The sequence below is a fragment of the Sander vitreus genome, chromosome 6 (assembly GCF_031162955.1).
Source record: "Sander vitreus isolate 19-12246 chromosome 6, sanVit1, whole genome shotgun sequence".
Taxonomy (NCBI): domain Eukaryota; kingdom Metazoa; phylum Chordata; class Actinopteri; order Perciformes; family Percidae; genus Sander; species Sander vitreus.
In genome coordinates this window covers 12,255,261-12,269,345 of record NC_135860.1, presented here as the reverse complement: position 1 = coordinate 12,269,345, position 14,085 = coordinate 12,255,261, and the positions used below count along the sequence as shown (strand labels likewise).

At 40.7% G+C, this 14,085-nt stretch overlaps 1 protein-coding gene across 1 annotated transcript; it reads right to left on the bottom strand.

Annotated features, from left to right (window-relative positions):
• Nucleotides 1-5,117: 5,117 nt before the first annotated feature.
• p3h3 (prolyl 3-hydroxylase 3) lies at nt 5,118-14,029 on the bottom strand. Its single transcript, XM_078252590.1, has 16 exons — nt 13,700-14,029; nt 12,480-12,664; nt 12,139-12,297; nt 11,200-11,392; nt 10,986-11,117; nt 10,677-10,819; nt 10,395-10,484; nt 10,267-10,319; nt 10,099-10,178; nt 9,877-10,004; nt 7,987-8,082; nt 7,263-7,413; nt 6,961-7,078; nt 6,761-6,836; nt 6,538-6,678; nt 5,118-5,647 (listed from the first exon to the last, which is right to left on the bottom strand). The coding sequence occupies exons 1-16, from the start codon at nt 13,992-13,994 to the stop codon at nt 5,477-5,479; spliced, it is 2,211 nt and encodes a 736-aa protein (XP_078108716.1). The 5' UTR covers nt 13,995-14,029; the 3' UTR covers nt 5,118-5,476.
• Nucleotides 14,030-14,085: the final 56 nt, after the last annotated feature.

Genomic DNA, 14,085 nt, shown 5'->3' with positions numbered 1-14,085 from the left:
TGGTAAATTGCTTCGATAATGAGTGTTGTAATGGATGCTTGAGTGTTTTAGTCGTGCTGTTATCCTTTTGCCATTCTGTTCCTGGGAGCCTGCCATTGTTCCATGTGATTAAATGACTGCTTGGGCCTGCCGGATGGTGAAGTGCATTAGCACAGCCAGAGAGAAGAGGAGGCACATGGATGGAGGGGAGGGGGGGGTAAGAGGCGAGGCAGGAGAGTGAGATTTAAATCCTACTGGCTGAGATTTTAAAGGGAAGCCTTTTGAATCAAATCTGCTCTCATCCGATTAGTGACTGCTCTTTGCATTTGGATAAGAGATGGAGAAAGGGATGGGGAGGGAGGGGGGGCTGATAGTGGGATGAGAATGAGGGAGGGGGGCAGATGGAGGATGCAGAGAGAGTTGTGAGAAAGGGAGCCTGTGAAAGGTGGAATGTTCTTTCGGTGTGACCGGGCCTATGAACTTTAATGTGACCAGTGATCTGTGGTGCTCTGCATCTTTACCTCAGCTGAGAGCTCCTGGCCAGTTACAACTGAAAGTCCTGCATTCTTGGTCCAACAACAAAACAAGATCTCAGAACATAGCTGTTGTTAATTTGATTGTGTGATGCTTTTTAGTTCCTGTATTCCTCATAGCCAGTTAACACAAAACTTGGGGGGATATGGTGATACTGTGAGGCAAAATAAATTTGTCTACCAACAGAGATTTAGCCACTTTGTATATACAGTGACATCTGACTGTTTAGTATGTCTGGGTGTATAAAGCTGTGGTGGGCAATGTTTTAAATCAATGAGCAGGACTGATTTATGGTAATATTGAAATTTGTATGTGATTTTTTTTCATTCAATGTGATAATGTACCTTTTTTGTAATCACTGGATTAGCCTTAAATAGACATACCTGTCTGGTTATTTTATCCATCATCAGTTTCTCAGTAGTTTCCTGAAGCTATACTATAACACACCATATATCAATATAACATTACATATTCTGTAACAGAGATTGTGTCCATAAACCCGAAACTTAACTAACAAGCATTTTCACCCTTCTTAAAACTGTAGGACAGTCAGTCATTTAAAAATTAAATGTTACCACTTTAAATCTAAATTTTACAACGCGCCTGATACATCCACACAAACAACTTAACGTTTTATCATGCAGATTATTTCTGACAGTATTAAGAATCAGACAACAAAAGGAATTTGTTTTTTGTCTGGCTTGTATAGCTGATCCCATGTAAATCCCTCTGCCGTGTGCCATCAACACATGATAAAACTCATGTAAGTGCATACAATGTGATAGAATTTTGAATAGCATTTCCATATTTGATATCAAAATATATATATTTTTAACGTATGTCCTACATACTGTTAGATCACAAGTATATGATTTTGTAAGTTGGGAATTAACTTTTGTTTATATTTATGTTTAACTATATATACGATCATGACCGACAAAAAACTATAAGCTTTAGGATTCAAGCTCTCAGTCTTGAACCCAAGAGTCTTTGAACGTGATCCATCATCTGAGCAGCACGACACAACTTCACAACTACTTAGAACAAAATATATAAAATGCAACATACGGCCATCCACTCACCAATTAGGAGACTCCTCTCAAAGTGTTTTGTTAGATCTTTAATCACTCTTCCTCAAGCGGTCTCCCTCTGGTCGTTGTCATAAGTTCAGCCTGCCTGTACACTTTCTCCCGCTCATTCACTTTTGGTATCACGCACAGTTGGATATTCCTCCGTCACTCACTCTCTCCACTGCTCCTATGAGGAACAGATGAGGATTGGAGGGATGGAGGGAGATCAGTGATGAGGGGATAAACCCTGGGATGGACAGAAAGAGGGGTGGGGGTGGGGGGGTGGGAATCAAGTGGGGGTAAAAAAGAGACAGAAAGGGAGAGGAGACAGTGGGGGAAACCAAACAAGGTGAAGAGCATGGTTATGGGGTCACAAGACATAAGCTGGGGTGAATCTGAATAGAAAACTAAGAGATGGAAATCATGGAGGGGAGGGGGAAAGAAGATAAATAGAGGATCTGGGAACATGGCTTTTTATGGTGCTGAGGTAGACTTTAAAAGATCTATGACTGGCAGGAGGGTTGGTGTTTTGTAAACCCGAGGTAAGGCTAATTTTAGAAGGTTTACGGGCAGAGAGGGAGATTGGCAGAGCATAGATCAGACCGAGTACAGTAGTGATATGGAGAATAACAGCAGGATCCAGGAGAGATGTCTTTCTGGTTCATTCTTACTATACAAACAGTACCCCCAGGCATGGACACATACTCACAGTGCACAGGATATGTGCTACTGGAACTAGCTGTTGCACTACAGTGTCTGTCCTCTTTGTTCTGAGTGTCAAATATACACATTTCTCTATTTTCCTTTTTCATTTGTGACCTAATGTCACACCTAACGGTTCCCCTGTTTGGTCCAAATACCCCCCTGGATAGCTTAAGCTCTGCCCTGGTGGGGCCTAAATGCTTAACAAACCCCCAAAGTTGGAGGTTCCTCTTTTGATGTTTAGAGGGTGTGCAGCCCACTGCTGTTACACATTCATTAAGAAAGTAAATCACCCATGTTAGTTATGAAACTCACTATAGTTATGCACTCACTAGTCTCGCTATCATGAGGTAGCACCTTCAGGTGGCTCTCTGAGTACGGTGACCACATTCACCCAAAAGGCCTAGGATAGAGCCCCTTAAATCAGCTGCTGAAGTGGCATTAAGTAAGATACTGAAACTTACTGAAACTCTTTTTCATTGGTAAGTTTGACTTGCCCTTCATGGAAGAGGCCGACCGTTTCTCCCTGAAGTTTTCACAATGATCCTTTAACAGTCAGGAGAGTGAGTCGGCAACTATGTTTACTTATGAACTGAACTAATGTGCATTGTGTCTAGAATACACAGTAGTAGTTTGTTGTGAACAAGCATGGTGAAACAAGCTATGCACATCCACCACTAACATGTATACAGTTTACAAATGATTAATAAGACATGTATTATTTTAGTGATATTTGTAGTTCTTGGTTATGCTGGAGTGAATTCTTCAACGCTAGATGCTGTGTAGAAAACCAAGGAAAACACATTTAAATGAAGTGAAACAGGTTGTGAATTGTCACTAGTGCCCAGGATGCTGCTATAACTGATCATGACCTTTGACCTCCCTGTAGAAGGGGGGCAAAAGTAAATGAAAGTTTTCTGCAAGGATCAAGTATCAGATTATTACTTTCTGTGCAAAAGAAAAAGATTTGAATGATTAAACAGCCTCATTGTGAGTCTTACACAGTATGGACTTCTTCTGGTTGCGTGCGTGTGTGTGTGTGTGTGTGTGTGTGTGTGTGTGTGTGTGTTGCCTACTTTCTATGTTTCCCCTGTTTCAGTGTGAATAAATTTAGTTCTGTAGTTTAAAAAGTGTTTACCTTTGCTCACTCAAGCACGGTGACGACAGAAGCCGAATAGCCGTTTTGAATAAGCTGGCCCTGGATTTGGAGAAATGGAGTTGCGGGCTGTGAAATGGAGTGTAAAAACAAGAGAAATCTGAAGCAAGGGAAAAAAAGGATTTGTTAGCAGGCGCACCGACACTGGCCAGGATAAAGACAGAGAGTGTTATTTTGGGTTACTATTTAAAGACCAGCATTGTCTTGATCTTGCATTATCCCTACTATAAAATGTTTTATTTCACTATTTGTAGTTTGGATTATAACTAACATTGCTTTGGTTCTTCTGGCATTTTTAAAGTCATATGAACTTTGTACCAACACTAACTCATTGTTAGGAGAGTATATTTTTTAAGCCCAAATTTTATAAAGCCCAGCAAGGGTCACTTACTGAACCTTTAACCTTGAATAAAGCGGGTATAAGTGGGTGGAGTGGGGAGGGGTGATTGGATTAAATACCATATCGGTCAGTCACAAACAACTATTTTGACATGAATGTAGAACCATGAATTTTAATCCTCCTATCGTATCACATGTTATATTTACACCTACAATGGATGTAAAGCATCACACAGGAAGGCCAGAAATCATCTGTCGACACCTAATGAGTTGTATGGGCCGCAAATAGTAGCATAGTAAACATATCGGCTGAGTGATGTCACTACTTACTACACAGTACTCAGTTATAATGACAACAGGATGCTGTGATTTCAGTTTTATAACTGTTAGGCCTTACATCATTTCTGCATAAAAAATGAAAATATGACATCATACAGCTGTCAATTGCATGCTCTTCTGCCAAGTGTGTAATTGGAACAGTAGACAGCCTGGGTTCTTAGTGTAGGATATCTAGGATGCATTATATAGACATAACACCTACTTAAGAGGAGATTAATGCAGACATTTAGGGTGCTGAATGGTTTCAGCATGTGAGGGAGGGAAAAGGTTAAAACCCAACTCCATTAAACAGGCCTGCCGACCCAATTCTGCAGCGGCGGAGGATTATAACACAGGGTGGAGTGAGAGTGTTAATATGGGCCGTAAACAGTACTTGATTTGGTACCTAATGCACTAAATGAAAGCAGAGGAGGGGGCTGTATAGGAGACACTGGTTGTAATGGGAAGGATAAGATGGAAGTGTATGGTCGAGTGTCACTCCGCTGGACGTGAATGATTAAATGATCTCTAGCTGGATTACTATTCCATATTCAAAATGGGAGATTTGTTAAGCTTCATAAACAAATGCACTCATTTATGAGGGATTAACGGTAATCTTTCTATTTCTATCCTTTTTCCCCCTGTGCACCTCTCTCTCTGTTCCCTTTTCTGCCTCTTACTGCCTCAAACTGTAGTTTCTGACGTACTGCGCTAATCTAAGTACTTTTACAGTTTCCTACTGCTGTGTTGCTGTCTAATCACATATCTTATCACATGCTTCTACTCTAAACAGACAGTAACAGACTGACAAAAATATTACAAGGATTTAAGTCACCTTCTAGTTTTATTTTTATTTTGAATCAGCAGGCAGCCACAGAGGGTGTGAGGTAATCACTTAATAGATTACACAGCCTTGCTTTAACTTTTCTGTCCTCTTTTAGTCTCTTTAGTCCCTCATTTGTGTGGATATATAGTACAGTATATATAGTATAGTATATATAGTACTCATGCAACATTGGTTAAAAAAAAAGGTCACATTTATTTCTTCTTTTATTCTCTTCATTTTCTAATGAAGTGATATAGGTCAATCAAGCTGCTAAAACAAAAGTACAGATTGACATTAGAGGGAGGAAAGGACCGTGTTTCCCTCACTTATTTTCATCATATACAGTATAAATACAGTAAATACAAACACGCAAGCAGCTTTACATAAAAAGGCAGCAAGATGAAGAGAATGATTGTGTGGCTAAAAACTTAAACGTGTTCATGGTTGGTGTCATGGTCCTATTATGGGATGGCGGACTAGTCCACTAGAGTGGACAAAGATGAGAACGTTTTCCAGTTTGGGTGGTTCAGTGTGTCAAGTTTGTTCTGGCTCTCACAGCTCATCTTTGCCCCCCGTCACCCTGCCTCTCCCTTTGCTCCTCTCCTTCGATGCTTGGTTCCGAGCGTTCCTGCCGGGGGTGGCGCCGCCCTCTGCCTCCTCATTGTCTTTTTTCACCACACTCTGTCCGTCTGCTGCCCACATGGTCTCTGCCTCCTCTCGCTCCTGAGGGAGAGAAACAAAAGCATAGCAATGACAGATAATATATTGATTTAAATATAGGGTGGCCACTATGACATAAAAAAGCAAGTTTGGAAGAGACTGATTACATTTATTCCTAGATTATTCTAGATGAATATTCTATATTTTAATTGTTCTTGTTTTTTCTAATGATAAATGATGTTAGTGAGGAGGCTCTGCCAGCATAACGTGGTTCTCCTCTAGTAAAGTGAGTCTATGTAGCTTTGGCTGAACAGCAGCCACTAGGTCCAAAACTGACAACTGTAGGGTAATGGTAAATAATAAAACGTAAGGTAACAGTAGCACATGTAGAGAAGACTAATAAAGTTAGCAAACTGACTCAGCAATGTCCATTACACAGCAATATCTACGTAAACTTAGCTAATTTTAGCTAGCATTAGCCACCATGAGCTATTGATCATACCAGACCTACTAAGGTTGTAGCAAGGGTGTGTTTCATTGCTTGTGATCAACTTCATATTTTTAAGAAAAAGAATGTGTATATAGTGTCAAGTGTAAAATAAGTGAGACAGTCTGCAAGATGCTAAACAGTAGCCAGCATTAAAGTGGGTAAGCTACTGTAACTATTTCAAGATTCATTTTTGGCTTTACTAATAAACACCCACTTTTTAGAGGAGCTCCTGATATTTAGCTATTTGTACAAATATATGATAAACCTGAAGGACATTGATGTGGAATGATCTAGGGCTGGACATTGTGAGTGCCAAAACAAGAAAACAACCACCAGATTTGCATTGCACTCCAGCTGGTCTTGTTATCTAACTCCGGTGTCACGACATTAACAACCACGGGACTGCAGACGACAGGTCCGACCTGAGGAGTAGGTCACTGCTGTGTGTCGTCGTAATGCTCACCATGTCCCTGTAGAGCTTCTCCTTGGTAAACCAGAGGGCCAGCGTGCACCGGCGGCCACTGGTGACTGCAGTAACACCGTGTGGATTTACCGGACCTGACGAGAAGCCCACCAGTCGACCGCAGCTGGGTTTTACTCGAGCCTGGAGACATGGAGGAAGAGGCAAAAGGTTAAGGGAAGTGAGCTCAGATCAAATCTGGAATTAAGGTTGAAAAGTGACTTACTGTTACTGTCTTGGCATCCCTGTTAGTAAAGAACAACTCTCCTCCATCAAAGTTGTCATTCAGGTAGAGAATGGCACTGTGAGCGAAATAGGTTTTGAGGTCTGTCATCCAGCCATAAAAACTTATATTCTCAATACTTATACAAATAAAATAAACATATTTTTATTGTTTCCTTACTGATTATGATTATTTCTGTGTACCTGAGGTCTCTGTGTATGAATGCTGGCGGTTCCCTCCAGCACTGATTGGTCTCCGGCTCAAGGAGACAGTTGTCAACATGGACAGGGTGAGACAGGTCCAGCCTGCCCTCCTGGTCACCTAAGGGCATCAAAATCAAACAAAACAGTTTTACCTCCCAAAAGAACACTTTTAAATTCACAGTATAAAAGTCTATGAAACCCTGTAGTTGTTCTAGTTCCACATGGTCAGCCCTAATCTATTTCCTTTAGCAAGTAATAATGATCTCCCTCAAGAGAGATTTGGGTAATGTTGGTATTATTACCTGCGATAGCACTGCGGCAGACCAGGTGTGTGAAAGAGGTGAAGAGTCCTGAGGGACTCCTGAAGTAAGAGTGCAGCAGGTTTCTCACTCTCTCGCCTAGCTCATGTAACAGCCGGGCATCTGATTGGTTCACCAGGCCATCTTGAGCCAACTGGGAGAGAAGTTAAGATTATATAAAAAATCTTTAAAAAAATAACAGCTTCATGAATTATGTTCAAGCATGTATCACCACTGCACACAAAGATAATATTGGTTCTTTTATTAATTCAGATGTAGTTTAGAGCTGCAAAGATTAATTGATTAGTTGTCAACCGATAAATTAAATTAAATCAAACTATTTTTTATTTTATTTATTTTGATAATCGATTATTTGGTTTGAGGTGTTTTTTATTAATAAAAAATGATTTGCTTCCAGCTTCTTAAATGTTAATATTTTCTAGTTTCTTTACTCCTCTGTGACAGTAAACTGAATATCTTTGAGTTGTGGCCAAAACAAGACAATTGAGGATGTCATCTTGGGCTTTGGAAAACAGTGATCGACATTTTTTACAATTTTCTGACATTTTATAGACCAAACAACTAATCAATTAATTGAGAAAATAATCAACAGATTCATAGACAATAAAAAATAACCGTTAGTCGCAGCCCTAATTTCGTTCATTAATTTGTATTACAGGTAATTCAGGCTCACTCAAAAACACGCCATTATCTCCCGTTCACCCACCTTTACAGACCTGAGGACAGTCAGGCCCTCAAACATCTCATGAGGTGTGTGCGGAGACCGGCGTCCCCGGTAACCATCTCCAACAGATGCTGCAGCCTATCAGAGACGAGATGAAATGACAGGTGAGAAGTCCTGTTTCTATTTAGAAGGCCTGACTCTTTAAAGGGGTGATTGAATGCAAAACCGATTTTACCTTGTCATAGTTGAATAATGACAGTTTAGTGGATAATTAAACTGTTTCCTCTGCAAATCTCACAATTTGAAACTGCCTCTGAAAACGGGCAAATCTCAACGAGCCGCCTAGTTGACGTCAACTCGGTGGCTCCTCCTCATTTGGCTCTAGTCTCTATCTTTGTCACGCCCAAACATTTACATAGGCTACACCACTGACCTGAGATCAGGTAGTCTTCTGAATAGGTCACGCAGATCTCAGAAATTGTATACATTGTTCATCTGCTATTTTACCACTAAATTCACTTCTGAGACTTTTTTTATGCGAGAAGTCAACTATATAGAGGTCAAATATGGGCCGTTTTACGAAAATTGATGGCTAACTGCAAATTTTGTCCGACTGTGTGTCGGAATTCAGCGGCCGGTGCTGCCTGTGTTGCTGCCTTGCCACCCGGCCTGTCTTCCTTCACAGACCCCGGCCTGCTGTGAGGTAGATGGAGCTCCACCACGGCTGGCAGCCCACGGCACTCCATACCCGCGCAAAGTCACCATTTTTTGGGTTAATGGACTACCAAACGCCGCTGCCCTGACAGAGCTCCAGGGCCTGCAGCTCCCCTCTTCCTGCTAAATGGCCGGTGTGTGTGAGTGAGAGCGCGGTCAGCGAGCTTGTTACGCCAGCAATCTCTTACCGCAGGTTCCAGTTAATCTTATAATGTGTTGAGTTATTTAAACAAACGATCGGGGAAATAAACGCCTCTTGTCCGCGGGTCTCATTGATAGAGGCTGGATGGAGCTCTATCAATGAGAGCCAACTAGCCTCCTCTTAGAATTCCTCTGAAATTCACAAAAAATGCATTAAATTGAAATCGGACACCATTGTTAGCTTTATAAGACCTTGGGGTAGATGTTATATAAGTGGCGTGACGAAATTCAAACTGTAAATATACTCTAATTACGCCAAAAGTGAAGCTAACTTGCCGTGATCTGTACACATAGGATTGAAGGGACAGTCACAGCTAACGAAACCCCTAATGTTCACAAAAATGCATTAAATTGAAATCGGACACCATTGTTAGCTTTATAAGACCTTGGGGTAGATGTTATATAAGTGGCGTGACGAAATTCAAACTGTAAATATAGCTACTCTAGTTATGCCGGCAGCTGGCAGCCAGCTAGTTCCGTGGAGCCCCGAGTATTCCAGTAGTCCAGTACCCAGGGAAACTTTCACTGGGTATGGAGGTTGTTGCTTTCTCGTCAGACTGTGTGGAGCTCCTAGCTAAAGTCCGACATGTCTTACCAAATTTGCAATTAGCCATCACTGTTCGTAAAACGGCCCATATTTGAGCTTTATATAGTTGATTTCTCGCTTAAAAAAGTCTCAGAAGTGAATTTAATAACGAAATAGCCTGACAAACAATGTATAACTTTGCAGTGTCTGAAATATGAAACCTGCTGTCTCGTCTCCAATGTGTTTCTATGTGGTTCGCTCAAACCAATCAGCGCGCAGCTCATCTAAATATTCATGAGCATACCATATTTGGAAGAAAAGCTCTTGTTCCAAATAGAGCCATATTCACAGGGTAGTTAAGGGCCTAATAAAATAGCATTCGGGCAATTTTCAGCCCAACAAATGTTACATACCCTATTAGGAGACCTTAAGGAACAGTGTAAAATACCCTATATAATCATTCTATCACCCCTTTAACAATCTGGACTTACTGTTGCTAACTGCAGTATTCTGTCACACTCCTTCTCAGTCATGACTCCGTCGAGTACTACGCGATTGGTCCCATTCATAACCTTGTCATCCATGGTGATGGTCACACCCACCTGATGGACTGGACCACCTGAAGAGAGGACAAATGAAAAAGTATTAGAGAGGAAATTGGTAAATTCTTAACTGCGACAGACTGAAACAAGAGGGTGAACTGATTGTATCACCTGCAAAAAATCCACTGTCATCCACCTCCTCTTTCTGCTCTTGCTCTTTAATTTTCTCATTAATTTTCTCTTTTTCAGCTCTGAAAGTGAAACAATACTGAGTTGACTTTAAAATGCACTTTTACTAAAGATTTTGGCACCAAATGGATTCCCTTCTGTCATTCTCACCTCCAACTATCCTTTAGTGATTCAGGTACAACATCTTCTGGAGTCCAAAGATCCTGAATGGAAAGCAATCATTAAATTTGTAGATGTAATTTTGTATCAAAATAGTGTACATTTGCCTCAGTACTTACTGGGTCGGTGAAACTGAAGTCAAGGTTCTCCATACCAAAATACAGTAGCTTCTTCTCCTCCAAAGCACGACTAATGTATCTCACAATCTCCTGTTTGACAAATACACACAAACATGTAATCAGCATGAACAAAAGTAAGAAAATGAAATAGATATTTGAAGTCTGCATGTCTGAAATGACTTCACAGTGATTCCTCACTTCTTATTTAAATAAAAACATAAAAGGAACTTAGATTATTACCACCATAGTGGTGATTTTAATGTCATGGCCATTAAGTTGTACCTGAGCAGGCTGTGTGCCCTGTGACTCTGTGTCTCCTCCTAGTGTCTCATAGTAGAGCTGCAGGTTGTCTAAGGAGTCCTTGTCAGAGGGGTAAAACAGGAGAAGAGAGCGAAGTGTCTGCACTGCTCCACTAATATCACCAGCTGTATGGAAACAGGAATGCAAAATAAGGAGGAGTGCCACCTAAGGGCTCAAAAATCATTGTGGTATGATAGGTAAAGAAAATGCAGAGGAATATACACATACACTGTATTGTAACATTGAATTATCTTGTATAATAATAATTAAGTTTGACCTCCGAACCCTGACCTTTAAACTGTGCAATATGCAGATGCTCCAGCTGTGTGGGCAGGAAGTCCTCCTGAGAAGAAATCCTTCCGGGTCTTGTGGCTACCTGAGTCACACATGACTGCCGACATGAGAGCAGGGAGAGGGAAAGAGCTAGACGGAAAAGAAATGTAGTGACAACGGGTCCTTTCCATTCTCTTTTTGCAGTCTTGAGTGGCCATTGTTGTTTTTTTACCTGCAGCCTTCTCGAACATGCCATCAACACTGTCCACTCCCCTGTCCTCTGGCAGCCTCTGAGAGGCCACCTCACACTGCACCCTGCACTCGTCTGTCTGCCGCAGTGTTTCATTCACAGATTCTTTCCATTTCCCTGCTGCTTGCACCCAATCAGAGGAGGCCTCATACTGAACTGCAGAATCATAAAGGACCTGGGTTTGATGACACGTATAGAGAGAATAATATAGTAATATAGTAATATAGTAATATATATATATATATATATATACTTAGACTTGTTCTGTTAATTTAAAAAAACAGGGTGGACACAATTTGAGACATGTCATTACATGGACCATTTAAAACTATTTCAAACAGGCCGAATCATGTTATAACACGTGTTTGTGAATAGACAAAATATGTTGCTCAGGCAGAGATCTTCAATAAGTAAAACCAGGGTTGAATTACATGGTTGGATAAGAAAAGGTGAAGGTGAGAGAGAGGAATTCAGTCCCTCAGGCCCCATGGCTGTCTTTCCACACTCACAGCTACAAAATATGTCTCTGCATCAGAGAAGAACTGTCCCATCCCTCCTGTTGATGGTGACCCAATAGAACAGTCCTGTTTACCCAAATAAAATTACACACTTGGGTATATAAAATTCTGAGCCCATAGAAAGTGACGAAATGAACCGTAAAATTTCAATATTGATCCCTTTCCTAAACAGTAGTAAACAAATAGTATGTCTATGGTAAGCTGGACTCTCTACCATTATATATAATATACTATTCTCTGTCTTCCCCTTTAGCGTTATTTTGTATATGAAAGAGCAAACCAGTGTAGTTTGTCTACTTTACACTACATGATTTATGGGTATGGAAATTTAGATGGTACCTAAATACCTGGTGCAACTCCATTCCCCTGTCTTTTACAAAGACATCACCCCCTCCTTCCTCACCCAGTGTTTCTCATTCTCAAGCTCTCTGTCCTGGAAGGCGTCCTCGGTTACTCCCTCCATCCGTCTGTACTTCTCAATGTTGTTCCTCATCTCTAAGTGACTGGGGTTGGCCACAAAGTAGGTATGAGCTGCTGATGCGGCCTTCTGCAACTTTTCCAACTGATGTGCAGGAAGCAGAGAGTACATTGTGTTAGACTCTAACACTTAGAGAATCACAGCATAGACATTGAGCTGTATGCCTCTAGATGTCACTTTGAAATAAGATAATATGTAAGTCTGTCAGCAGTAATGAGAAATGAACAGTATTAGTATATGGCTACCTGAAGAATAGCTTACAGTACCTTATAATATGTGACCTGCAGGAAGTTGTAAGGGTTGCGAGAGCTGAATTCATACTCTATGTCAGTAGAAACTGGAAGCTGTCCTGCGGGTGTGACAGAGTTTCCAATACAGAACCTCAAACATTCAGCTCTCTGCTGCACCCAATCAAAGGTCCAGAGGTCCCACAGACGGCCCTCTTCAAAATCTAACAATACAGAAAACACAAATCATTTTTGGGAGTGAAATATACCATTGAAAATGTTCTGTCCTTTATTCAAAAACAATAATGTCTAAATAATAAACATAGTTTATGCATCATCAACATTTGGAGTATATATGGAGGAGCTTGTTTTTAAAATCTACAAACTATACATTGGTAAAGAGTTTAACTGATACATAACAAATATGATTTATAAAGTTATCAACCTTAGTCGCATTTATGTTTTTATACTTCTTTTTGATTTTGCAGTGTACTAGTCTTCTGCTCTTGAGGTCAAACTCAGAAATCAAAGAATCAGGGAAGCTGCCAGTGACTAATCTAGTTTCTCACCAGTAATTATCTTTCAGTCAGTTTGGCTAACTGCTAGACCCCATGCTAGTAAAAGTAAAGGAAAACTGCTAAATGTGATAATGTTTGACTTCTTTTATAAATTCATGAATACTTGAATGTTTGTATTCAAACATAGGGCCGTGGTTCTCAGGGCTCAATATAAATCTAATGAGTCATAAGATGATAAGAAAAACAGCATTTCTGTAGTATATAGTAGTATAAGTATATTTTGGCTACTGAGTTTTTCTTTTTGCCCTTTTCTTGGAAAACAATTGATTACATTCAGCTCTGTCTTTAGGCCTCAAAAAAATCTTCATAGAATGAACTGCTGTGCTGACAACTGATGTACTTAATATAAGGAGTCAAGTAACATGGAATTTAAAGGAGTCACAAGCCCAAAAGTTTGGAAACCACAGGCATAGGCTAATAAAAGTGACTGTGCTGTATCATTTAAATGTGAATTAAATGTATTCATTGCCAATAGATTAAGGAATTACTAATAAATAACTAATGAACAAGACCATAGTAAATTGGCACACCACTGACTCCATTTGAGGACAACCACTACACTACGCTCTCTCCACACACACACACACACACACACACACACACACACACACACACACACACACACACACACACACACACACACACACACACACACACACACACACACACATTCTAACTTACCCAATTTATTGAACGCCTCTCTCCCTGCTGCCATACAGTCATCATGACACTGCCTGCGGACTCTAAACAGTGATTCCTTGGTCACGATGGCTTTCTCCAGCAGCTCCGCAGACTTTACCCACTCCTCACCAAAATATGAGCGTACTCCACTGTAATACAAGAAATCATACGGCTGCAGCAGTGACAAAACACTTGAGCTGCCTCTACCCGGGGTTGCTGAGGTAAAATTAAGTAATGCTATAATAACAAAATGTAACGCCACGTATACAGTGAAATGATCAGAGTGCAGCGCCATGGTCCAAGAAACAAACCCTGTGGAGGAGTGAGTCGGAGTTGGGAGGAGGGACTATGGAAATATTTGGGGGATGAAGGAGAGCGCAATACAG

Excerpts from the sequence above, each read along its gene's own strand:
- p3h3 (XM_078252590.1), bottom strand. The coding sequence starts at position 13,994 with ATGGCGCTGCACTCTGATCATTTCACTGTATACGTGGCGTTACATTTT. Across the intron at positions 12,665-13,699 it reads AGAGGCGTTCAATAAATTGG|ATTTTGAAGAGGGCCGTCTG; the intron begins GTAAGTTAGAAT and ends CTGTATTGTTAG. Across the intron at positions 10,485-10,676 it reads AGGGCACACAGCCTGCTCAG|GAGATTGTGAGATACATTAG; the intron begins GTACAACTTAAT and ends TTTGTCAAACAG.